Source organism: Narcine bancroftii, chromosome 5, assembly GCF_036971445.1.
Source record: "Narcine bancroftii isolate sNarBan1 chromosome 5, sNarBan1.hap1, whole genome shotgun sequence".
NCBI classification, from domain to species: Eukaryota; Metazoa; Chordata; class Chondrichthyes; order Torpediniformes; family Narcinidae; genus Narcine; species Narcine bancroftii.
The window spans coordinates 99,654,392-99,682,252 of NC_091473.1; the positions used below are offsets into that span (position 1 = coordinate 99,654,392).

The following is a 27,861-nucleotide window of genomic DNA, read 5'->3' on the forward strand; positions in this document are numbered from 1 at the left end:
TACTTCTGTGCAGGCTGAATCCTCTGGATTTATCTGCTCCTGCAGTATCTCTGGCATTTTCAGTAGGCTCCTTCGAATCCTCCTCAGTATTTAACCCCTCTCCTGGTACCATGTGAACTATGTGATCCTTCTTTTATTACAATAAAGAAACAGGTGTTTTTTTTAAAACAACTAGATTTATTAACTAAGCAACCTGCACTAAAAACAGAACACACACACGCAAACCTCATGGGAAGGCATCCATTTTAAATCTACTAAAGATGCAACAACATTTGCAAGATGCAACATTCCCCAGATGCTACACCCTCCATCTCTGACTCCTCCTGATAGTAGCACTCTCTCACTACACCAATGACTTAGAATTATACATTTTAACAAATCAATATTACTAACTGTATATCCATAGTGAAAAGTCCACATTTTCTTTAGCATTGAGTTGACAAAGAAATTTTACTTTATAAATATAAACTATAAACTATTTACATACATCTAGCATTCATAGTATTTGATACAAAATACTAAACGTTTAAAGATACAAACATCTATTTATCACTTATAAATCTTCATCTGAAGAATAGCAAGACAACCCCAGAATCCCAGAGGTTTCTGTCTGTGAAATAGTCTCCAGGGAATTATCTTTCTTCAAAACCTGTATCTGTTCTTCTTCACTGGTCAACTCTGTTGTGTTGCCAGAGGAATAGAAGACTTGCAAGTTTGGCAGCCGAGACAGAAGAACTTCCGTCATATGGTGTGAGGACTCTCCCAACTGGCTTTTTGGAGTTAAGTGCATGGAAAATTTTGGTGGAACACGAGCAGAATTAAATGTTAGTGGTTTGTCCTGAAAATCAGGATTAACTACAGAACAGTCATAGACAGCGCAATCTGGAATACGTGGACTGAAGTTTCTCTTTTCACTTCTTTCATCCGATTCCTCAATGTCATACTCACAAGCCACAACTTCTGATTCTTCTGATTGAGGCATGCATGGTTGTTTCAAACTGTGTAATGTGGCTGTAAATAATTTACAAAACAGAACACCAGTGCTATTACTTTAAAATACTAGAAACAGTAAAATCACTATCTTAAAGCTTAAAAACTTCAAGACTGAAAAAAAATTGCATTTTTGTTACAACAAGCCATTTAGATTTTTGACTAAATTCTTTTAATGTCAATCAGTTATTTTGCCTAAAGTGAAAGGGATAGGTCTGGTCCAAAGATTGAATGTGGAAAAGCCAGATTTGAAGAGATGAGAAAGGATTTGCGAGGAGTGGATTGGGATGATTTGTTTTATAGGAAGGATGTATAGGAGAATTTGAGTCTTTTAAAGGAGAGATTTTGAGGGTACAGGATCTTTATGTTCCTGTTAGAATAAAGGGCAGAGCCAAAAGTTCGAGAGAGCCGTGGTTTTCAAGGGATATTAGAAATTTGGTTTGAATAAAAAGGGAGGCCTACATTAAATATAAGAAACAAGGTGTAAATGAGATGCTTGGGGAAATACACTGATCGTAAAACAAATCATAAAGAAATTAGGAAAGCAAAAAGGTTTGAGGTGGTTATAGCAAGGTGAAAATAAATTTGAAGGGTTTTTACAAATACGTGAATAGCAAAAAGAGAGTGAAGGATAAAATAATTGGTCCCTTAGAGAATCAGGGTGGACAACTGTGTGCGGAGCCAATTGAACGTTATTTTCTTTGGTATTCACTAGGAGAAGGATATTGAATTGTGTGGGATAAGGGAAGCAAAAGGGGTAATTATGGAAAATGTAGAAATCAGGAATGAGGCAGTATTGGAGCTTTTTAAGCATATAAAGGTGGATAAGTCTCTAGGTCCTGATGGGATTTTCCACAGGACCTTGAGGGAAGTCAGGGAAGAAATAGCGAAGGCTCTGACAGTGATTTTAAGAGAGGGGCATAATGCCGGAGGATTGGCGCATCGCACATATGGTTCCTTTGTTTAAAAAGGGTTTGAGGAATAAGCCGAGCAATTATAAGGCTGTAAGTTTGACATCAGTGGTTGGTAAGCTAATAGAAAGTATTAAAAAATATATATACAAGTTTCTGGAGAGACAGGGCCTGATCAGGAATACTCAACATGTGTGGAAGGTCATGATTGACCAGGAAGTGACTAGGAATGTTGATGAGGGTAGAGCAGTAGATGTTGCCTATATAGATTTCAGTAAGGCCTTCAATAAGGTTTTGCATGGAAGGTTGGATAGGAAGGTTCAGGTGCTAGGTATTAATTCTGAGATAGTCCAATGGGTTCAACAGTGGCTAGAAGGTAGATGCCAGAGAGTCATGGTGGATAACTGTCTGTCAGGATAGAGGATGGTAAAACGGTGTGCCTCAGGGATTAGTATTGGGTCCCTTGTTGTTTATCGTTTACATTAATGATTTGGATGATGGAGTGGTAAACTGGATTAGTAAATTTGTGGATGATACAAAGATAGGTGGAGTTGTGAATAGTGAAGAAGGTTTTCAGAGATTGCAGAAGGATTTAGAATGCTGAAAGATGGTAGATGGAGTTTAATTCTGAAAAGTGTGAAGTACTTCAGTTTGGAAAGAATAATCAAAACAGGACATGTGCAGTAAATAGGAGGGCACTGAAGAATGCAGAAGAACAGAAAGATCTAGGAATAACAGTTCACCGTTCTTTGACAGTGAAATCTCATGTGGATAAAGTGGTGAAGAAAGCCTTTGGTATGCTGGTCTTTACGAATCAAAGCATAGAGTATAAGAGATGGGAAATTATGTTGCGACTATTCAAGGTATTGGTGAGGACAAATTTAGAATATTGTGTACAGTTCTGTTCTCCAAATTATAGGAAGGATATCAATAAGGTAGAGAGGGTGCAGAGGAGATTTACTACAATGTTGCCTGGATTTCAGAATCTAGATTACAAAGAAAGATTGAGTAGATTAGGTCTTTATTCATTGGAGCATAGAAGGTTGAGGGGGGATTTGATAGAGGTATTTAAAATTATGAGAGGGATATATAGAGGAGATGTGAATAGGCTCTTTCCCTTGAGGGTAAGTGAGATTCAAACAAGAGAACACGAGTTAAGAGTTCGGGGGAAAAAGTTTAGAAGTAACATGAGAGGGAACTTCTTCATTCAGAAAGTGGTGGCTGAGTAGAATGACCTTCTGGAAGAAGTGGTCGCAACTAAGTCAATTTTGTCATTTAAGGAAAAGTTGGATATGTGCAAAGATGAGAGGGGATTGGAGGGTTATGTGCAAAATGCAGGTAGGTGGGACTAGATCATTTAGATCGGTACAGACTAGAGGGGCCGAGATGGCCTGTTTCCATACTGTAATTGTTATATGGTGCTATAATGCGATTGTTGGAATTTATACAAAGTCACAATTCCTTTTTGAGCAAGTCTAAATGAAACATAAAGGCTTAGTGAGGGATACCATTAATTGTAAGATGAACAAGAGAATAAATAAATATTTATAATATCAAGTATCAGATTGTAGACAAGCATGAATTGAAGATAAATTAGTATGGAACTGGACACATATTTACCAAGATCAATATTGTGTACTTAGATGTTTATACTAAAATGATGCCAGAGTGAAGACATTAGGGAAAAGCTCAAATACTCATATTTAAACCTATTTAAGAAAACCAACACAAAATATCTCCATAACATACATTTAAATGGATTAGCGATCTTATGAATTCAGCAGTTCTCTGGCAAACAAGGACAATGTTATGGAATGAGTTAATAAAATAATGATAAAATATATCTTAAAAGGTATAGATTGTGGGGATTTAGGCATTAGTTTAGGTACACTTCACAAACAGATATCAACATTTCACAAAAGACATCTCATTTGAAATGCAAGAGCCATGCCGAAGCAGAGACTCCATGTCTACAGTGACTTTGAAGAGTGCCTATTGAGACTTCACAAGTAGGTGTTAATTGGATTGATGTTATGAAATCAAAATGGTCTGTTGTCTTTAAAGGAACAGATGTCCAGACTCAGAAACTAATTAATCTTTTGCTGGTGCCAGTGATCCAAGTCTAGTTGAAGTTTGCTGTTCTAAGAGGGATCATGTGGTTTTGCAAACAGAAATAAAACATGCTATTCTCTTTGGAGAGAGGGAAAGAGTTTCAGTTTACAGCAGGAAGAGGTGCAAGACCCCATTTGAAGACGGGTTTTGAGTTAAATTACAAGAGGAAATGGCTGAATAATGTGTTTCTCCTGAAATAGAGGAAAAAAGAACTCTCTGTGGTAACCTGGAAGAAGGGATTATCTTTTAGAAAACACATGAGGCGGCAAGTTTCTTCTGCAAGGCACTGAAGTGGCTGATTGAAGGAGGTAATTTTGTGTGGGTCAAATGAACAACGAAAACCTCTCTCTGAAAACAACAAAGACCTTCCTTTGCGGTAACAATTTAAGTTAAACCGCCAAAGCCTGGTAAAGATCATGAATTTTAAATTCTGTGCACAGTATGGAAAATTCCCTGATACCAATGAACTTGGAGAAGTGAAAAGTGAATGATTAGACAGTGAAACAAAGAACTTTCCTGAACACATAAACATTACATACACTCCCAGGGTTAAGTTAATAGTAATAAGTTAAATATTGATCTTATTACTATGTTTGAAGAAAATTAAAGGCATTTTTGTTTAAGCCACCATTATCTTGTTGATTTTCTGTGGCTGCAGGTTTTTGGAGTCCTCTGGGCTCATAACAGTAAGTAGATTGCATGGAACCATCAGGAAGCCCTTTATTGTGTCCAAAAATCTGGGTAGCCATGAAGCAAGAATAAAACATTAAGGCTTGTGCTACCCCCATCCCAAGGTATCCTTTCAGCTAATATGCAGTTTGGAAAATTGAGGACCCAAGAGCCAGATTGCTGTTCCAGAGAGACAGGGACTTGATCCCAACTCTCTGGACTCTCCTGCAGCCTGAAGCTTTGTCCAAACATCTCATGGACAAGATGGCATCCTTGGGTAAAAGAAGGGATGGCAGTGACTGCTTCATGACTAACTCTCTGCAATGCTCAGACATGGCAATTCTGTCAAATAGCTGCTTCCCTTATCTGGAATATCTAGCACTGAAGTGCCAACACTTTTTTCAGCTCCATAATCCTGACTGCAGTATACATCCCTCCACAGTCAGTAATTAAGCTAAAGTTGAAGAACTACATGCTGCAATTAACAAATACCATACATCATACCCAGCATCTTCTCAGGAGATTTCAATCAGGTTAGCTTTCAGAAGATAGTCCCAAACACTCAAAACACTGCTGTACTTCCACCAAGAATGCTTGGTCCTCCATCCCTCACCCACACTTTGGAAAGTTGGCTTTATGCCTGTGGTTCTTCTTGCCAACAGATAGAAACAGAAGATCACTGCAACAGAAGAGAATTCTGCTCTTCTAGTTTGGCAAGTCAGAAGGGAATCAATTGAATGGGCTGTGTCCTAAGACTTAGAAGTTTACCTGAATGAATATGTCACAGTTATTACTGACTATGTTAGGAAACACATGGATGAAGGTGTCCTTAAGCCTGTGTGGCTGTATCCTAATGACAGATGAATCAGGAGACCTGCAACCCATTGAAGACAAGAAAGATTCAAAATGGTTCAGAGCCAAGTCGGAAGACCAGGTGCGACCTCCAGAATGTCATTACCAACTTGAAGACAATTTGATCAAACTGGAATCTTAAACTGATGTTTGGCAGCTGTGAGAGGGGTTGCATGCCATATCTTTCCACAAAGTGAAACCAGATAGCACTAATGACTGTGACACTTCACTTCTCGATGAACCAAGTGCCTTCTATTCTCAAGTCCAACGACATGCCTGTCACTGAGGCCAATGTTTGAAGAATCTTCCAGCATCAAGCCCAGACATCATCCTTAAAAACTCTCTAGACCAACTGCCTGGACTCTGCAGGCATCTTCAACCTTTCTCTATTGTGGTCTGAGGTCCTTACCTACTTCAAAAGGACATCAATTGCCCAAGAAGAGCGAGGTATCTTACCTCAATGACTTCTGGCTGGCAGCACTTACATCCATTGTGATGAATTTATTTGAGAAAGTTATTACAGCACCAATCAGCTCCTGCCTCAAGAAGCAACTAGACCCACATCAATTCACATGGCGCCACAACAAGTCAAGAGCAGATGGCATCTTACTGACACTCCTCCACTCTGCTGGACAACCTGGACCAGAAGAACACCTCCAGTGGCTACATCTCACCATTTAATACCGTCTGAAGTGATCATCACACTTTGGAATCAGGGACTCCATCTTCATTTTGCAGCTGGATCGACAACCACCTCATCAGCAGATGATGATTGACAACACTTGAAGGGCTCAAGCTCAAAATGTTGGTGATGTATCTTTATCTTTGCTAATATTAAGTACACTATTTGACCAGCTGAGTTTCTCCAGCATTGTGTTTTAATTTTAATGTCAACATCACTTCCTTATTGCTGACCAACACAGGAGTACGTCAGGCTGTGTGCTTCGGCCCCTGCTCTATTCCCATTATCCCACAGCTGTGCAGCCAAGTTCAGCTCCAACATAATTTACAAAATTGCTGATTATATCACCATTGTTGGACAAATGACAGCCAATGACATCTCAGAATAAAGGATGGAAATTATGAATCTTGCTTTCAAAGTCAGCATAATCAAGGATCTTACTGGGGACTTTACAAAAGGGTTCGATCAAATTTTAAGTTGTGAAACATTGGCAGTGCTGTACTGCATTCTGTTTATTCAAATGTTATTTTTCCACATCCAATTAATCTCGGGTATAATTTTTGATACCTTGTTGTTTGATAGTCGGTGATTTTTTGCGGGTGTAAGCACGGGGCTTCCATGGATGCTCCTTGTGGGAAGGATCTAAACGACGCAGTTTCCACAAGTAACACCGATATTCCTTCTGAAGCTCTTCAATATGGTCCTGGAATTCCTCAATCTTCCGTTCTGAGTAATGGGATAGTTGTGATTGCTGAAAAGCAGTGAAAGCATTTCTTCTTTACAGCACATTTTGTAGGCTTCTTATTAAAATAACATGCCCAAATTAAAAGAAAATAAACATATTTTGCCACAAATGTGAAATTTAGTTTTCCTCTATGAAAGCAGAAAAGACAAAAGCAGTAGATACTGGAAATTGAAAAAAAAAACACAGAAAATATTGAGCAGGGCAGGCAGCATCCAATATCCTTCAGGCAAATACTAAATTTTTCAAACTTCCAAATAAAAAGCCTCTTTCCATATCGGCATTGCTTTCATGCATTTGCTTCACTTAAATTATATTGAGCTACTAAATGTCATATTTGGCAAGGTACAGGTACAGGAGATAACAATTCTTCAGGGATTTTTTTGTTGGTTGCAATCCTGAATAATAAGCCACATGCTCCAAGCTGTGACATCTGTTAACGTGGTTCAACCAAGTTTGATCCAACTCTTGGTAAGAATAAATGCTGTGCTATCTTCAATTTAATTTTCATGACTAGATGAAAAGATGGAAACATTCATAAACTATGTAAATATAGTTTTAAATGCTTCACTATTGAAAGATGAAGTGATATAGTGGAGGATAGGCCACCTTTTCCCTTCAGCTAAATATTTCAACTTATTCGTACAGCTTTTATATCATGAACTGAATTATTCACCTGCAAGTAATACTCAATCTCAGATTTAATACTTGGAATCCACTTTTTCACATCAACGGCTGAATTCAATGATGACTACAAAAAACACAAAAAGTATTCAAATTACCAGACAAAAGAGATTACTGAATTAAAGCTTCAAACAATAATCATTTCATGATGTACAAAATAATTTGGTTTTTGAGCAAAGATTGTTGATTCAACACAAAGTTGTAACAGTAGATGATTTTCCATATATTGGCTGGGACTCCCACACTGTAAAAGAGTTGGATGGGTTAGAGCAGTCATTCTCAATTTTTATTTGGCTATGCCCCTCTTAGGACTCTGATCAGAGTTTATAGGCCCCCTTCCCTATGAAGCAATCAATTTTAGTTGTTTCTTCTCCTACTGACAACCTAAAAACAAAGATATTTCACGAAGTAAAACACAAAAATCTGTAGAGAAACTATTTCATGATTTCAAGAGATATTGAGGACCTTGTTAAGAAGAAGAAACAGGCTTTTTGTTTTACACAGTCTGGCTGTAATAAGAACTAAAAGACATATAGTACATTTAGAGTGGGAAAAGTAAATGTTTAAGGGTAATATTAAGGTGAACATCTTCACTCAAAGAGTGATGAGAGTGGAACAAGATGGCAGCAGAGGTGGTGGATGCAGCTTCAATTTCAATGTTTAAGAAAAACGTGGATAGATAGATGGACGGGAGGGGTCAGGAGGGTGATGGTCCATGGTACTGAGCTGAATAGAATGGCACAACAAAGGGGCTATTTCTAAGCTGTGATGTTCTCCATTTCTACATTGAAAATATTTTTCTGAGCAAATCTTAAACAGGTATGAAGTTGAAGCAGATTAAAATCAATGACACCATGCACTAAAAGTCAATAGATCAGATGAGTAAATCATATACAACATCAACAGCAACCAAGCATTTACAGTCAGTCACTACTTGTTACATCAAAACCTATGGTACACGTGAATTATCCAGTGTGATAGTACAGATTCTATCACCATTGTGTATATGTATAGATTTTAGTGTAGGATGACTGTGATTGGCTGAGAGCATAGCCATGCCTACTGGCAGGTCTTAAAGGGTTGCTCCTAGCCAGACCAGGTCATTCTGGACTGGTCGACCTACATGTGATACACTCCAGTCTTCTAGTTAATAAAAGCCTTGGTTTGGATCAACAAGTTTTAAAGGGATGGAGCATATGCTACGGCTGGAACGCCTCGACATCGACCCACAGTCAGCTACAACCTCGAGTGACTTTAAGCACTGGGTGAGGTGCTTCGAAACATACTTACAACTCTCTGACCCTGCCGTGATAAGAGGACAGCCATCAAGTAATATTGATGACTATGGTGTCCCCGAGAGTCTACCAGAGCATCCAGGACGCGACCACTTACGCCGTAGCCATGAAGGTGTTGAAAGGGCTCTACGAGCATACGGTGAACAAGGTCTACGCTCGGTACAAACTAGCAACAAGGAGGCAACAGCCCAGTGAGTCCTGGAGAGCTTATTTTCAACCACTAAGGGCAATGGGCAGAGACTGTGCCTGCACAGACAGAACTGCTGCAGAGACCACAGATAATCTCATTTGGGATGTCTACGTGGCCGGGGTCCGATCGAATGAGGTGAGGCAGCGCCTGCTAGAGCACGGGGGAGAAAACCTAGAGGACGTGATCCGGATCGGAGAGACAATGGAGGATGCGGTATGGACGTGTACTCTTAGAGTTGGACCTCACTCTGATGCGAGTAGGATGCCCTCCCTCAACCCTACTACCCATTGGCACACCGACGGCCTGTCAGCTGCCGTGATGCCACCCGATGCAACCCCGAAATGTTATTTCTGCGGAAGGGACAAGTAGAGCAGGTCCCAGTGCTCAGCAAGAAAAGCCAGGTGCCAGAAGTGCCTTAAAAACGGCCACTTTGCTGTAGTCTGTCGCTCCAAAATGGCCACCGTCAAACATAGTGCCTCATGTGAAGCCCAACCGCTACCCTCCCATTCAAACATTTCTTCCTCAGAGCTCTTGTCCAATGAGAGCGAGGGCTCCACCGCACGGCAGCGCCTGATGTCACGGGGCAGACGCCAAGCGTGGAAGGTACAACCCACCCTCGCCACAATGACGTTGGCCTGCTTCACCCTCCCTCACAAAGCAACGTCCGACTAGGCTCCAGCCCCAACTTCAACAGCCGCCGCTGCCGGCCAGGGACCCGCTGCCACCATCATCGCTTAGTCCACCACCGCAGCTGCCGACCAAGGACACGCCACACCCACCGCTGCTGCTGACCGGGGACCCGCCACCACCGAGGCAGCTGACCAGGTACCCACCGCCGCGACTGACTGAGGTGCTTTGAAACATACTTACAACGATCTGACCCTGCCGTGATAAGAGGACTGGCTATTCTCCCCACTGCCCAGACGATTTCATTGCCGACCAGATTGCACTCGACCGGGATAAAGGGATATTGTGTGGTGACCCTGAAAGTCCAGGGCATCACGTTCAAAGATTTCAAACTATTAGTCCTTCCCCAATTGTGCGCCCCTGTATTACTGGGACTGGATTTTGTGCCAGTTCTGAACCATTTCACTGAACTTTTGTGGCCCTCAAACTCCACTCTCTATCTGTAACCACTCCACCCCGGAAGCCTCCTGCCAGCGGCAGCCCACGCCGCCCACCCCCGCGCCCCTGGGCCACCAAAAGCTGGCAATAAAGCTATGAAGACAGGAAATTCATCACATGCGAGGTGCGCAGATTGCTGGACGAGGGCATTATCGAACCTAGCTCGAGTCCCTGGAGGGCCCAGGTGGTGGTTGTTAAAAACGGGGAGAAGCTGCGGATGGTGGTTGACTACAGCCAGACAATCAACCACTTCACGCTTCTGGATGTGTAGCCCCTCCCACGGATCACGGATGTGGTAAATCAGATTGTCCAATACCACGTGTTCTCCACCACTGACTTACGTTCGGCCTATCACCAGCTCCTGATCTGCCGCGAAGACAGATCTTTCATGTCCTTCGAAGCCAATGGGCGGCTTTATCAATTCCTCAGGGTACCCTTTGGGGTCACAAATTGCGTCGCGGTCTTCCAGCGGGAAATGGACCAGAACGGGCTAACAGCTACTTTCCCGTATCTGGACAATGTCACCATTTGTGGCCATGACACGGAGGATCATGATGCCAACCTCGAGAAAGTTTTTCAGACTTCAACTCAGCTGAAGTCGACCTACAATTTCGACAAGTGTGTCTCCCGGACCACTCGGCTCGCAATTCTAGGTTGCGTGGTGGAGAACGGGGTGGTAATGCCAGACTCTGACTGCATACATCCCCTCATGGACTTGACCCCCCCCACCCCCAGAAGGCACTCAGACGCTGCCTGGGCTTCTTCTATGCCCAATGGATTCCACACTATGCTGACAAGGCACGGCCACTCATCAAGACCACCTCCTTCCCCCTGTCAACCAAAGCCAGAGCGGCCTTCAACCGCATTAAATCGGACAGGTGGAGAATCGAACACTCCACCTTTAATTATGACATACTGTATCAGCCTGGTAAACTCAACGACCCGCCAGATGTGCTCTCCAGGGGGACTTGCACAAACATACAACTGGACAGACTGCAGAGATTCCACGAGGAGCTCTGTCATCCAGGGGTCATTAGGTTCGCGCACTTTGTCAAAGCTCGCAACCTGCCCTACACGGTTGAGGAGATTCGCTCCATGACCCGAGCCTGCCTGGTATGCACTGAGTGGAAGCCCCACTTCTTCCGTCCAGAGAACACCCACATCATCAAAGCTACCCCACCCCTTTGAGCATTTCAGTGTGGACTTCAAGGGGCCCTTTTCGTCGACCAACCATAATACCTACATCCTTACGGCCATTGACGAGTATTCCCGCTTCCCGTTCACTGTGCCCTGCTCGGACATGACTGCCTTCTCAGTCATAGAGGCTCTGCACAGCATCTTCGGCATCTTTGGGTACCCCAGTTACATCCACAGTGACAGGGGGTCCTCGTTTATGAGTGCAGAGCTGCGGCATTACCTTCTGGAGTGTGGTATTCCTTCAAGCAGGACCACCAGCTATAACCCACGCGGTAATGCGCAGGTCAAGAGAGAATGCCACCATCTGGAAAGAGGTTACGCTTGCCCTCCGGTCCAAAGGTCTCCCCACCTCTCGCTGGCAGGATGTGCTCACTAGTGCCCTACACTCCATCCGCTCCTTCCTACGCATTGCGACCAATGCCACACCCCAATGAAAGGATGTTCTCTTTCCCGGGGAAATCAGAATCGGGAACAACCATACCGGCATGGCTCACTGTTCCCGGGCCGGTCCTCCTGCGACGCCATGTCTGGTACTCAAAGAAAGACCCTTGGTTGACCGAGTGAATCTGCTCCATGCGAACCCACATTATGGCTACGTTGAGTACCCGGACAGGCGGGAGAACAGTCTCGGTAAGGGACCTAGCCCAAACCGGATCAGGCCCAGCAGTGCTTCCAACCCAACCTCCCCCAAATCTTTCTCCCCCAGGTCATTTTCTTGAACAGAGGGACCAGCACCATCCCACCAGCTCAGGCCAGACTGTCGACAACGCCATTGGGGAATTGAGCAAAGCAGTGGCCGCACCCGATGAGCCTGCCGGCGACAAGACTCCAGCGACCCCAATCCCGGAACCACAGCGGTCACGCCGGATGGTCAGACCCCCTGACCGGTACATCCTCTAAACTCCACCGGGTCCTTTTTTTCTTTTTGCAGCCCTCCATCCACCCCGGGGTCAGTTCTCAAAGAAGGGGTGAATATGATAGTACAGATTCCATCACCAACGTGTACATGTATATATTGTGGTATATGATGGTGGTGATTGGCTAAGAGCATAGCCACGCCTACTGGCAGGTCTTAAAGGGTTGCTCCTAGCCAGACCAGGTCATTCTGGACTGGTCGACCTACATGTGATACACTCCAGTCTCCTAGTTAATAAAAGCCTTGATTTGGATCAACAAGCCTTTGATTCTTTCGACGCGCTCTACATCCAGTTAAAACCCTGCTCCAAAAATTAAAACTATGCAGCCACTCTTCCCTAAGTTTTTCATACAATGGTGTTAAAGCTTGCTTTATGTACTCATTTGGTGATATAGAAGTGTATATTTTCCAGGCAGCTCACTGCACAAATCCAAACATTTATTTTTAAACATCTTGTTCAAGTTTTGAAAAAGAATCATTCTTGAATTCAAAAATATTTATTGATTTTGAAGCATTTTGAGAAAAGAGATTATGAAAAATGTCACAAATGTGTGGTATTTGCTTTTCTTTATTCTGTGGTTTCTTAAATAACATTGGATAACATTAAATAACATTGAAGATACACAAATGAGACTTTGAACTCAAGCATGATTCTTGCTGTGGATGAAAAAAACTGGTATGACAATCACTAGTACAAAAATATTAAAACAAAATATTGGAAGAACTCAGAAGGTAAAGGCCCTGCAACAGGATGGAGAAAAAAGATGAAAGGTTGACAATATATCACTGTACAAGGGGAGGGGATTGTATATAGGTAGGTAGACGATGGATGTTACCAGATGAAAAGGCGATAATGGCCAAATGGAAAGGTGATGAAGGGACAAGGTAGATGATAACTGGAAACAGATGGGGAGAACTTGAAAAGCAAATGGAGCCAGGTCTGGAGAAGGAAAGAAAGAAATAAATAACGGGAAATGAAAACTAGGATGTCAGACTAGGATGAGTCTATAACCTGAAACAGGAAAATTCCATATTAATATCATTAGGTTGGATGCTACTCAAAAAGCAATATGGCATGCTGTTTTTTTCCAATTTGTATTTGGCCTCTCTATAGCAATATAGAAGGCTGAGGACAGACAGATCAGTGCAGGAATGGGAAGGAGAGTTAAGATGACAGGAAGCATGAGATGGACCATTGTAGATAGAGTTCAGATACTTTGCAAAATAGTCATATAGATATTCATAAGATTATCCCAGTGTCAGTACTTTAAAAAAAGCCATATTTTCACTACTTTCTGGATGTGAACATAAACAAAATCCTCCAGCAAACTTCATCAAATCAAACAAAATTTGATTTGTCACATAATAAAGGATTTAAAAAAACAAAATGGAGAGTTCAAAATCCAATGTTAACGATCAGTACTTTCAGGAAGTTTTGCACAATTTGGACCACAGTAATCTCGTATAATTTCTGCTGAAAAATATATTGTAGAACTACATATCATAAGCTGTTAATGTAGAAAAGAGATGTGCATACCCACCAGTTTAGGTCGATTTTGATGGATCTCTCTGATACGACCCTCTATTAATCAAACAAATAGTAATTATGAATGGCCGGATATGACTAAATTTGTCAATGTACACCTATAGACAACAATTTGCATGTATATAGGATATGCAATTGGAAAAATGTAGAAGTTTTTGTCACAGTAATTGAGTCCATATTTAATCATTTAAGAGCCATCCAACTGACATCAACCCTGATGACCCAAACCACTAGTCTTGTCAAGTTATCCTATCATCAACTACTTCCTATATCTGATGCAAAAGCTTTTTTGATCCTTTTCCTCACGGACATCCAAATCATTTAAAACTTGAACTTGAAAATAAAGACAGCACCCTTGTTGTGCAGTGTCTGTAAGGAAGCATTGAGTGATTATAATCATGACATGCTGCACAAAAACATAGCAAAATTCTAACCGCGTAGTTCAAATCCCATGAAAAAAAAGACAATAGAACAAATACTTACTGAACTATGAGGTGATGAGAAGGAGAAAGCAGGTCAAGGCCAGGTAGAAGGAAGAACTTAATAGGACTCCTTGACGCTGCCACTCAACAAGATTGTTTCTCACTTTCTAACTCGATATAATCTTCTTGCTCATTCCTCAAGAGCAGTGTTGTTTCTCACTTTCTAACTCGATATAATCTTCTTGCTCAATCCTCAAGAACAGTGATTTTTCAAATGTTCTGGTATCTCACTCAGTATGCAGTTATGAAAGCAAGAGTGCAAGTGGGATTAGTGTTCAAGGCTTCATTGGGACATGACATTATACTATAAAGTGAAATGAAGTACTGATAGCAATGCTGTGCTGGGAAACTCGTTTAAACCCACTGTCCTCCCACTAGGGTTCAGTGATAGCTACTTTGGATGGATGAGGATGACAGGTGCTGAGCCACACCTTGACCAGCACTGTGAGAATGCAAGCCATCCCAGAGTTCTGTCAAAGACTCCTCGACTTGTTTACAAATCAGCCACTTGATCCTCCAGCTAAATCCTCGAGAGTCGACTCACGCTGGAGGTGTTGGAAGCTGATGCCTCCCCTTTCTCTTTTGGTTGCACAGTTCATCCTAACCAAGAGCTTTCAGCGTGGTACCAGGCTCAAGGACTAGACCATGAAGAAGTTTCTCCCGCTTTCATTCTAGCATGGCACACTCCTTTCTGTGACACTGTCCCCAAATTCGAGATCCCACATCCACCCTGGGAAAGGTTCAGAACCGGACCACCGCATGAGCAGGCGAATTTAGGGGCTCTGGATGGTCCACTAGAGCAGATGAACCCAGGCCGGGCGGCAGGGCAGGAAACCCCACACCCCCCCCCGGGGCTCTCCCCCACATTCACTGGCGCCGCCCCCTTGCTTCCAACACGATCACAGAGGGCGAACCTTTTACCTTCCTTCTCTCTCTGAAGCCACAGTCGGTTCAGCTTTCCCAGCTGCTTCTCTTCATTGCGGGCCATCGCCGTCCTTCGGGACGTCACCGGCGAGGGCGGGGGCGGGGAAACGTGACGACGGCGCTGGCTGTGACGCAAAATCGACGTCACTCGGGGAGTCGACGGTGGGACCGTGACTGGGGAAAGCGGACGGAGGCTCCCAAGGCGTAGCTGGCCCATGCTCCTGACTGAGGTAGTGCACCCATGGATGCTCCAGTCCATTGGTGGACCCCGTTTCCTCTTTGTTTCCTTTCATAGCTTTTTCATATAGTTTTCCTATCTATCATAGCCAAGATTGGGGGCAGCTACATTCACATTTGGGATTCAAGCTTCAGACTTACTCTGTATTTTAGTCGAAATTTCAATCATATCATTATCCTATTTTTTTAAACTTTATTTATTCGTTCAAAAAACAAATAATATATCGCCTCAAACCGTGCATCTTGGTGCCTCACTGTTCGGCGGGCAGCAACCTCCTTTGAAGAAGACCGCAGAGCCCACCTCACTGACAAAAGACAAAGGAGGAAAAACCCAACACCCAACCCCAACCCACCAATTTTCCCTTGCAACCGCTGCAACCGTGCCTGCCTGTCCCGTGTTGGACTTGTCAGTCACCAACGAGCCTGCAGCAGACATGGACATACTCCTCCATAAATCTTTGTCCGCGAAGCCAAGCCAAAGAAAAGAAAGATACAGCAATTAAACATGAACTTTTATATATATATATATATATATATATATATATATATAATTTCCCCCCCCTTCTGCCAACTCTCCTAAGGAGAGCCATAAAAAAAGAATATTTAAAAAAAAATCATTATTCTATTTGATATATTTATATTACCGTATCGTAGCCCAAGCAATAACCACAAACAGACTCGAAGCGAGTGAGCAAACGCTTTAATAACCTAAAACACATGCTGCTGGCCTGGTTCCAAGGCTGGTATGAAGGGAGGAGACGAGGGCGATTCAGCCTTTATTGGGGAATCGTACGGGGAGGAGTTCCAGAGGCGGACCATCCTGTACTGTATACACACATATAAAACAAAATATCTAAAATACATATTCCCTCAAAGACTCCTCACCATAAGAATCCACAAATTAATGTTACATTCATTTATGTGTTCAGCATTTACACCATTGTATCCAATATAATTTGCTCTCTGCTCATTTCTCCATACCAACCAAAATCATCCCAATTGTTGCATCTTCCCTTTTCTCCGCAAATGCATCTCACATCTTAATTTTGTTTTGATTTAGACAAAGCATGGTAACAGGCCTTTCTGGACTATGGGTCTGTAGCACCCAATTAACCTATAACCCCCGTACATTTTGAAGGTTGGGAGGAAATTGGAGCACCCAGAGGAAATCCACGCAGACACAGGAAGAGCATACAAACTCCTGATAGACAGCACTGGGTTCAACCCAAGTCACTGGTCGCTACACTAACCATGCTGCCCCCAATCTTGAGATTACATTTTATTTGGCATTCTTTAAAACAGCTGACCTAATCATATATTTCTTCCTCTAGTCTAAAGTTGCCATCCTCACTGAACCACAGGCAAAATTTTGGATCATCTGCAATTTTTTTCTTCATGCTATCTACATGTAGGTCTCAAGCATTAAGAAAGGACTGAAAGCTGGATCCTGTGGAATCCTATTTTTTGAGTCCTGTCACTGAGACAACTTTGCCAGTTTTGAATGGGTTGTAGCTAAAGCTATGGCTTTGCAGGAGACGTTGTAGCTGGTTAGCTCAGAAAGAACACACTGTTCCCAGAAAGAACAACACAAACCCAGTTAACACTGAGTTTTATTGGGCTCACAGACCTGCTTTTAATCTCAAGCTGAGGGGCATGGTCAAAACCCTCTCAGCACTGATTGGTGTGTTTGTGATCTGCTTTCCCTGATACCCTGATGCCATGAATAAAATAAAACCATAACATTTAGAAGCAGAAGTAGGTGATTTGGCTTGTTGAGTCCACTCCACAATACTGCCATTAGCTGATCCATTCTCCCATTCAGTCCCATTCCCTTGCCTTCTCCCATAATTTTTGATACCCTGACTATTCAGGTACCTATTATTCTCTGCCTTAAATACATCCAACATTCTGGCCTCCACAGTCGCCCATAGTAGCAAATTCCTGAGGTTCACCATTCTCTGGCTAAAGAAATTCCTTCACATCTTCATTTTAAATGGAGACTCTTCAATCCTGTGTCCTCTTGTCCTTTACTCACTGACCATGGGAAACAACTTTGCCACATTTATTCTGTCCTGGCCTTTCAATATTTGAAATGCTATTTTTCACGACTGCAATGCCAGATCCAGCTCCAACAGAGCCATACTGACCACTGGCACACCTCAGGGCTGTGTGCTCAGCTTGCTCCTGTTCATGCCACCCATGGCTGCATTGCCAACAGTGTCAGCAAGTTTGCAAACAACACAACAGAAGTTGGCCTCATCACCCTCAACTATGAGTCACCCTACAGAGAAGAAGGGGAAAATCTCATGAAATGGTAATAACCTGACATTCAACATGGACAAGAGCAAGGAGATGATCATGGACTTCAGGAAGACCTGGAACGACCACCCTCCACTATACATCAGCAACTCTAAGTCAAGAGAGTGGAGAGCATCAACCTCCTTGGAGTTCACTTAACTAGTGACCTATCGTAGACACTCAACGTCTCCTCATTTGTCAGGAAGGTACAACACCAACTGCACTTCCTATTAAGACTGAAGTGGGCAAGGCATCTTTCTATAGGAGCTCAATCAAGAGCATCCTGGCTGTAAGATGAGATTGGAGTGATCGGCGTGGTTTAGCTATATCTGTAGGTTTTTTAAAAAGTTTTTTTAATTCAGATTTGTTTTTTCTTTTTTGGGGTTTTTTTTTCTCTTTTTTCATATTTTGTTATTTTTGTTATCTTTGTTATTTTTTTTTAGAGATAGTTCACACCCTAAACTGATCTAAATTTTTTTTTATGATATATTTTTATTTTGTAATATTATTGTTTAATATCTCTGTATTAATTCATTACTTACTATGTATTTTTTATATCTCTTTGAACTGTATGTGTTTATAAATTATAATAATAATAAAAAGATTGAAAAAGAAAGAAAGAGCATCCTGACCGGTTGCATAACCATGTGTTACGGTTGCTGCAAAGAAATGGATTGGAGGTCAATCCACAGGACCATAAGAGTGGCAGAGAGGATCACTGGAGTCTCCCTCACCCCCCCTCCCCCTCCCCATTGATGTGATCTACCAGGATTGTCGTCTGAAAAGAGCACACAAAATCATTGAGGACCTCTTCCACTCTGAACTCAGCATCTTTCAGCCACTCCCGTGGGGGAAGAGATACACCAGGCTAAGGAGCAGCTTCTTCCCATGGGTAGTGAGAAGGCTGAACAACCAAAGGAACTGCTCACGCTAACCATCCAAGACTTTAATATGTACAAAACAACATTTATTTATTTTTATAGATATAATACTTGTTCTGCATATGTATTATTTGTTTGTATATGTGGTATGTCTGGTTGTTTGTCTGCATGTTTTTAAACTGAGAACCAGAGAGGGCTGTTTTGTCCAGGTTGTACTTGTATAATCAGATGTCAATAAACTTGACTTTCCACTTCTCTGCCCATTTTCCTGATCTGCAGCCTCTCATTTTCCTCCTCACTCCCACTCCTCCACCTATCTTTGTATAATTTGCAAACAGTCACAAAGCTATTTATTCCACAATCTAAATCTGAAGAACACCATTGATAATTTGTAGCCAACCAAAATGTGATTTCTTTATTTCCATTCTCTGTTTCCTGCCGACTACCCAATGCACTACCAATGCTATTTCCTGTAATTCCATGGGCTAGATGCAGCAGGTTGTCAAAAAGCAAAAGTTCAAAAAGACAACAATTACAGTTTATCCTTTATCTAGCCGATTTGTGCTTTCCTCAAACAATTTCAGTGGGTTTGTCAGGCAAGATTTTCTTTTCAGGAAACCATGCTAGCTTAGGCCTATCTTGTCATGCACCTCCAGATACTTTGTAACCTCATCCTTGACAATCGACTCCAACAACTTCCCAACCACTGATGTTACGTTAACAGGTCTATAATTTCCTTTCTGCTCTCTCCCTCATTTTTTAAATAGCAGAGTGATCTTTGCAATTTTCCAGTTGTCTGGAACCATGTCCGAATTTTTTGATTCTTGGAAAATTATTACTAGTGCCTCCATATCTCTGTAGCTACTTCTTTCTGAACCCAAGGGTGCATTCTGTCTGGTCTGGGATACTGATCTACCCTTAGTCCTTTCAACTTCCTAAGCATCTCTGGTGATCGTGACTACACTCCCCTCTCTTCCCTGACAACCTTGAAAGTCAGGCGTGTTTATGTCTTCCACAGTGAAGACTGATTCAAAATACTAATTCAGTCCTTCTGCCAAGTCCTTTTCTCCTATTACAATTTCTCCAGTGTCATTTTCTATCAGTCCTACATCTACTCTCATCTCTTTTTTTCCTTTTAATATACTTAACAAAGCTTTCAGTGTCCTTTTTGATGCTATTTGCTAGCCTCCTTTCAAAGTTCATCTTTTCTTTCTTCATGACCTTAGTTGGATTATGCCAATGGGTTGTATCCAGAAAATAATTGTGTATTTTATTGATTAAATCTACTTTTATGAATATTTTTATCATCCTTTTGCATTGCATTATTCAAGTAATGGATTCTATATTTATTTTCACAAGGAGATTTGTAAACAACAGAAACTTTCACAGAATCTCAACATGTCCATTTTATTGGGAATTAGTGAGCACAGGTTGCTTAACAATACTTTATTAACCATATTAACCATTTTTGACATTATGTAAATTATATCTTCTGGTTATTTTATATGTCAGAATTTGCAAACAAAACTTCTGTGGAGTATCCATCATAATTTTTATGGGAAGATCACACAGAGTTCCAATAAATGGCATTCCAGTATTTCAGCTATTTCTCTCACTTGAATTGCAAATCACACAGACTATATTATGAAATACTTGTATTGGGTTATGTTATGTGACCACCAGAACATTAACCTAAGTAACATTTCCCATGAACATTTCAAGCCTGACATCTTCTGTTTATTGATTCCACTAACTTGTTGTTTTACATTAAATTTTACTAATGATTCTATGCATGTCTCTGTAAGAATGTTATTTTTGTCAAAGTTAATAAAACTTATTGCCATTATGCTAAGACAATATTATTTGTATTGAACACAGAACATAGTTCAGCACAGTACAAGCCCTTCGGCCCACAATGTTGTGCCGACCTTGAGACCCTGCCTTCCCCATAACTCTCCATTTTAAATTACTCCATATGCTTGTCTAGTAGTCTCTTGAAATTCACCATTGTACCTGCCTCCACCTCTGACCCATTCTACGCACCATCCACTCTGGATAAAAAAAACCTTCCTCTAATAACCATATAACCACTTACAGCACAGAACAGGCCAGTTCAGCCCTACTAGTCCATGCCGTAGCAAATCCCCACCCTCCTAGTCCCACTGACCAGCACCCGGTCCATACCCCTCTAGTCCCCTCCTATCGATGTAACGATCCTTGAACTTCCTTGAACTTTCCACCCATTACCTTAAAGCCATGCCCTGGGAAGGAGGAACTAGCTATCTATCTATTCCTCTTAATATCTTGTAAATCTCTATCATGTCACCTCTCATCCTCCTTCTCTCCAAAGAGTAAAGCCCAAGCTCCCTTAATCTCTGGTCATAATGCATACTCTCTAAACCAGGTATCATCCTGGTAAATCTCCCCCTTTCAACTCTTTCACACAAATATGTTCCAATGGAAAGCAAAAACAAACAGTGACACCCAAATCAACCATGTGACCAATTAACCTACTAACCCTGTACATCTCTGCAATGTGGGAGGAATCTAAATCACCCAGAGGAAACACATGAACATGGGAAGAACATACAAACTCCTTGCAGACAGCGATGGATTCAAACCCAGGCTGCTGGCGCTGTACTACCATTGTTCTAACTGCTATGCTATCCATTCCACTCCTCAAAATGAGGAGTGTTATTTGAATTATATCTTCATAGCAAGAACAATCCAGTTTTTCCCAAGTTCCACGACATATAAATCAATATATTATCGTGTGTGATGCACAAGTTATGAATAAGGAACAAGAACTCCAGAGAAACTAACAGAAAGTGTTCATTTTTACACGGTTTTCCATCAGCATCTGAAACATAAATTCTATAATATCACTGGAAATTAAGGGTCAGGATTATGAGAGATGTTTGATTAATTGCTGCGAATATAATCTGAAGAATGAAGCTGCACACTCTGTTGTATTATCATTGGAACACAAGAAACTAGGAGCTGGAGTTAGCCACCAGGCCTCAAGTCTGCCCTGCCATTCAGTAAGTTCAATTATTCTATCTTTCTAATAGTTAACTGGCTCTGCCTTAGATATATCTAATGATCTGGCCTTCGCTGCCCTCAACGACAGAGAATTCTGGCACTCATTTCACTCAGAGTGAAGAAATTTCCAAGCATCTCTGTTTTGAATAATCGGCTCCTTATTTTTGCACTTACTAATGGCTAAATGTTTCATTTATAATCCTTCAGGAGCCAGGAAATATTTTAGAGTTTTGTTGGAAGTTATATTCTACATTGGGATTTGAATATGTAATTTTCAGTGTGATGTGAGAAGCAGACTTGATAAGCTGAATAAGTTTAACTCCTCCTACATTTTATCCTCACCACTGCTTAAGAATATAGGTTTTTGTCCTCGTGGCTCAAACTGCTCTGAGGAGAAGTTAAATATTAAGTTCAAAGTTCATAGGTGAGATAGTCCAAACCCCTATACTTGCCACCTATACATTTATAAACATTTACTGTTAATGGCTAATGAGTAATCAGAAATGAAATGTATGCATCTTATATCCATTGGAATTACTATATAAAATTAAGGTTTACTGAAAAGAAATAGCAAGATACATCTCCACTCAGAAACAATATGTGGTAGTCAATAACATTCCGAACTTTACACATTATTTTTCATTCATATTAAACTTCAATTCAATTAATTTTGCCTTTTTTTTCCTGAAAGATGAACAGAAAAACTAAGATGGCTATGCAGGCAGCAATAGCTATGTTTATTTAAAACCCAAAAGACCAAAAGCTAATAATATAATTTGTACTAGAATAAAATTAAAAGACCCAGTACTTACATTAATCAACAATAAGTGCAAAATCATAAAAAAAAGATTATTTCTAGAGAAAAATAAATGATCTTTGTAATTTAATTATTATAGACAATTGTTCTGATGGAAAAATTTATTTAAACTGATCTGAAAATAACATGCACAATAATCCATGGAGCCATCTGAGACACAATGAATAGCACAGCTTCTGGACAAATCTTTTGGCCTATTTCATCCTCCTCCTCTGAAAAGGTAATGATACAAAGTGCCAAATAAATGAAGAGCCCATTGTAATATATAAAAGTGGACTACCTTCATCGATGAATCTTGATATTAAGTGCTGGATAACTATTCAACTTTGAGTTGGGAAGGCAGTGTCAAATCTGAGCCTAATCTTGTCTCATCCAATGCTCATATCACTTAAACAAAAGTCATAGGGATGGAGCACAGATAAATTCTTTTTTTATATTATTTTCCTCTTCCTCGGGGCTGTGCACCTTCCCAACTTAATCAGGCCGATGTGAGTTAACTCAGCATAAAATAAAATGTAAACGAGGACTTACTGGTTTACATAATAATTTATTAGGCTAATGGTGAAATTGAATTTGTTCTTATCTTGTTAACATCATTTTTTTTCTCAGTAATATTGCTATTTGTTGGTGGTTATCTGTATCTCCACTTTCGGCAACCTGAAGAGGGGTCTTCTTTAAACTATTCGTGGAGTGAAACTTAAGTTTTTCACCATCAGACCAGTTGATTAGTTTCTGGACAGCATTGATGTTGCCCGATTTGCAAGCACAATGCAGAGGTGTGTCTTTGGCATTGTCTACAGCATTAATGGAAGCTCCACTGACTAATAACAATTCTGTAAGGTCCTCGTGACTATATTCTGCTGCAAGATGTAATGGTGTTTTGCGCCAAACATTCTTGTCGTCAATGTTTTTATTTTTTCCAGCCAATAAAAGTGCTTTGACAACAATGCTATGACTTTTGCTGGCTGCATAGTGCATTGGAGTATTCCCATCCATATCCTTTGCAGCAAACTTGGCCCTTCTGCTTAACATTATTGATACAAAATCCAAATGGCCTTCATTTGCAGCCAAATGGAGTGGAGTCTTTTTCTCTTTATTCACTGCATTAGGATCAGCTTGGCTTGACAGAAGTAGCCCTGCGATGGAGGCATGTCCAGCTACAGCAGCCATGTGCAAAGGCGTTCTCATGAATCTGTCTTTAGTATTCACGTCAGCTTTATTCTGAAGAAGGCACTCAACTGTTTCTCGATGACCTCTTTGAGAAGCAATGTGCAAGGGTGTAATTGCTTCTTTAGTGATGGCATTGACCTTTGAACCTGCTCTAATCAAAGCTTCTATTATTGGTAGCTGATTATGAAATGATGCAATGTGCAGAGGTGTTTGATCACCACGGCCAATAATGTTTACATCCATTCCCTCATCAATCAGCAGATTTGCTACAGAAAGAGAACCAGACTGGGCTGCAAGGTGTAGTGCACTGTTCATATTTGGTGTCCTTTCATCTAAATGAGCTCCGTTAGCTATTAGGACCTTGACAGATTCCACATGCCCAAGTTCTGCTGCCAGCAGCAAAGGGGTATATTGCATTCCATTTCTGGTGTTAGTATCGATGCCTTGTTCTATTAGAACACCCACAGTTCTGTGTTGATTTTTCTGAACTGCTTTAAAGAGTGCATTGACAAAGACAGTTTGGCTAATCCCACTGGCTTTCTCCAAAATCAGTTTAATCAGTGTTTGGTTATTACAATTTAATACTGAATCAATCACATCAGCATCAACTTTGGCTCCTGCCTCCAGTAACACCTTCACAATATTGATATGTCCTAGGGAGACAGCATGAATTAATGGGGTCCTGTTCTTCTCATCCTTAATGTCTACAACAGCTCCACATTTGAGAAGAAGCCCTGCAATTTTACCTTCATCTCTGAGAGCAGCCATATGTAAAAAAGATTTCTTCCTCTTCTCACTTCTAGCCTCTTCTTTCAACAGCAGCTTCACTATGGCGAAACAATTGTTCTGGGTAGCTAAGTGCATCGGAGTTCTAGTTTCTGCATCTAAAGCATAGAGGTGTGCTCCAGCTCGAAGAAGGACTTTGGCTGCTGCTGTGTGCCCTTTCTCTCCAGCCCGATGAAGTGGTGATTGCCCTTTGTTATCCCTTACCTCCAGCTTTGCTCCTCTATTCAATAAATATTCAATGATATTAACATGTCCATGGGCTGCTGCAACATGCAACAGAGTTTCGTTGGAAGCATTTATGCCATTAATATCACTGTGTCCAATAGCTTTACCGAGCCTGGATAGATCTCCCGAGGCTACAATATGATGGAGTTCAGCCAGCTCATTTTGCATTCGTTGAGTCTGTAGATTCAGATGTGCCTCCTTTTTAGGTGCCACAGTTTGCACAGGTCGGTCAATCTTTTTTGAGGTATTCTTAGGAATTTCATCCTTATCTCTCTCCAGAAGATAACCAACCAATTGTCTCTTGGCATCTCCAAAGCTGCTCGACATATTACTGATATAGTTTCTGATGTGATTGTAGAGAGCTGGTTCGACATGCTTGAGGCAAGGATAGAAGAATAATCTGCAGGCCCTCTCACCACAAGAAATCAACATGTCCAGGACTCTGGTATTCATTTCCTCCCGTGTCCTGTAATTCAAAACTGCAATTCTTTTATCTGGTGAAATGACACGATTCTCAACCAACCAGTCCAGAAGGTCATGAGTATTTATAATCCCCGCGACTAGTTCCTTTTTCTTGCTCTGGAGCACTTCAATTGCATATGGATTTGTAAAAATACCAGTGCTGCGTATAGGCATTATTGCAGATCAACATGAATCCTAATTACCGTTTGAATTGAATAGCACCAGAAGATTTTATCTTTCTGGCAATTGTCAAATCTTAAAGCTCAATGAAACTCGATGCATTTTCTTAACGGTGAAGTCCGTATCTGAAAGCCAGTCATTATTAAACAGTTAAAATTGCATCCTCGGAGCATTACATTCACAGCAAGTCTGTAACTTACATAAGATGAGTTCTTGAATGAGACTTAGTTGTTCCACAGTGCCATGGAAACCAGGTTAGTAACGTTGCCCCAGCACAATAATAACATTAAAATTGTTGGCAAGCATTATTTTGGACCTGCAGAACAAATATTTGATGATGTCCTTGGTATCTTGAAAATAAAGCTGAAAAAGAAAGTCACTTCACTCTTCTCTAAGACAAAACATTGTGTTTGCCATTCAGTAATTATGTTAGTTTGCTGTTAGAAGTGACATGAATATCTGCAGCCTAGCTACTGTTGCTTGGAGTTCATGAGTTCTTTGTATTGAGAAGTAATATGTAACAAAAGCTAGGATCCTCAAACTGTTTGAAGAACATACACTCAAAGCTTTTTAAACTAATTGTGCAGATATTTAGTTTGTTTTGGGGCCAACTGATGGTTTACTTTCTCTTTGATGGATAAAAATAATCTACAAAGGTAAATCCTATCTGCAAAATCTTAAAATCTAAGCAACCTACACATTTTTGAATTGTGCCATTTTGAACAATATGATATAATGTTTTCAAAGTATGAAGATATATGTTGATCTAAAAGTTTTTTTTGTGTGAAACTTGAAATCGTAATTATAACATTGAGAAAGTTGACCATGGATGAAAAATGATTGAAAACCTATTACACTGGAAATGCTCAACAGGTCAGGTCACACACTTTTTAAGTCTATGACCTTTCAGAAGGAAATGACGTTCAGTTGAAAGATTCAAAATGCAATTGTGTCATGCAGCCCAGTGAACTTCCAGGATTAAGTCTGCTGAGTGATTAATGGTAGTGAGAGGGAGGGAGTATTTTAATCTAATTAGTGTGCAAGAAAACCTATGGGATTGCATGTAATATTGTTTAAAAAGATTAAAGATGGAATCACTGTTTTGTCATCCATGCCTCATTTAGATTGAGATTGCTTCTGTGAAGTATCAGCTGGTTTAAGAGTAAGATTGTTATAATCTCCGAGCTGTCTGGATTTTAGGACTTGTACTTAGGACTTTTTATTTTAGGACTTGTAATTGGCCTTAGTAGTTTGGGATAGTGGAAAACTAGCCAAATTTATGGTCCTGGAATGAAGCCTAATTATATGCTTGGTCTCATTATTTGTCAGTAATCCATTAACAATGGCGTGAAGCAAGGCTGTGTTCTGGCACCAACCCTCTTTTCAATCTTCTTCAGCATGATGCTGAACCAAGCCATGAAAGACCCCAACAATGAAGACGCTGTTTACATCCGGTACCGCACGGATGGCAGTCTCTTCAATCTGAGGCGCCTGCAAGCTCACACCAAGACACAAGAGAAACTTGTCCGTGAACTACTCTTTGCAGACGATGCCGCTTTAGTTGCCCATTCAGAGCCAGCTCTTCAGCGCTTGACGTCCTGCTTTGCGGAAACTGCCAAAATGTTTGGCCTGGAAGTCAGCCTGAAGAAAACTGAGGTCCTTCATCAGCCAGCTCCCCACCATGATTACCAGCCCCCCCCACATCTCCATCGGGCACACAAAACTCAAAACGGTCAACCAGTTTACCTATCTCGGCTGCACCATTTCATCAGATGCAAGGATCGACAATGAGATAGACAACAGACTCGCCAAGGCAAATAGCGCCTTTGGAAGACTACACAAAAGAGTCTGGAAAAACAACCAACTGAAAAACCTCACAAAGATAAGCGTATACAGAGCCGTTGTCATACCCACACTCCTGTTCGGCTCCGAATTATGGGTCCTCTACCGGCACCACCTACGGCTCCTAGAACGCTTCCACCAGCGTTGTCTCCGCTCCATCCTCAACATCCATTGGAGCGCTTACATCCCTAACGTCGAAGTACTCGAGATGGCAGAGGTCGACAGCATCGAGTCCACGCTGCTGAAGATCCAGCTGCGCTGGATGGGTCACGTCTCCAGAATGGAGGACCATCGCCTTCCCAAGATCGTGTTATATGGCGAGCTCTCCACTGGCCACCGTGACAGAGGTGCACCAAAGAAAAGGTACAAGGACTGCCTAAAGAAATCTCTTGGTGCCTGCCACATTGACCACCGCCAGTGGGCTGATATCGCCTCAAACCGTGCATCTTGGCGCCTCACAGTTTGGCGGGCAGCAACCTCCTTTGAAGAAGACCGCAGAGCCTACCTCACTGACAAAAGGCAAAGGAGGAAAAACCCAACACCCAACCCCAACCAACCAATTTTCCCCTGCAACCGCTGCAATCGTGTCTGCCTGTCCCGCATC

The 27,861-nt window shown here is 41.4% G+C and overlaps 2 protein-coding genes and 1 long non-coding RNA gene across 3 annotated transcripts in view; 1 reads left to right on the forward strand and 2 right to left on the reverse strand.

Annotated features, from left to right (window-relative positions):
• Nucleotides 1–156: 156 nt before the first annotated feature.
• LOC138763779 (uncharacterized) lies at nucleotides 157–15,432 on the reverse strand. Its single transcript, XM_069938503.1, has 5 exons — nucleotides 15,315–15,432; nucleotides 13,907–13,947; nucleotides 7,635–7,709; nucleotides 6,784–6,967; nucleotides 157–1,011 (listed from the first exon to the last, which is right to left on the reverse strand). The coding sequence occupies exons 1-5, from the start codon at nucleotides 15,379–15,381 to the stop codon at nucleotides 554–556; spliced, it is 825 nt and encodes a 274-aa protein (XP_069794604.1). The 5' UTR covers nucleotides 15,382–15,432; the 3' UTR covers nucleotides 157–553.
• Nucleotides 15,433–15,445: 13 nt separating this feature from the next.
• LOC138763781 (uncharacterized) overlaps nucleotides 15,446–27,861 on the forward strand; it is a 40,201-nt gene continuing 27,785 nt past the window's right edge. The window contains exons 1-2 of the long non-coding RNA XR_011357783.1: nucleotides 15,446–15,547; nucleotides 21,591–21,774. This is a non-coding gene — a long non-coding RNA (uncharacterized lncRNA). The remainder of the gene's footprint in view (nucleotides 15,548–21,590; nucleotides 21,775–27,861) is intronic.
• caiap (CARD- and ANK-containing Inflammasome Adaptor Protein) lies at nucleotides 23,172–25,409 on the reverse strand. The gene has a single exon (XM_069936332.1). The coding sequence runs from the start codon at nucleotides 25,407–25,409 to the stop codon at nucleotides 23,172–23,174; it is 2,238 nt and encodes a 745-aa protein (XP_069792433.1).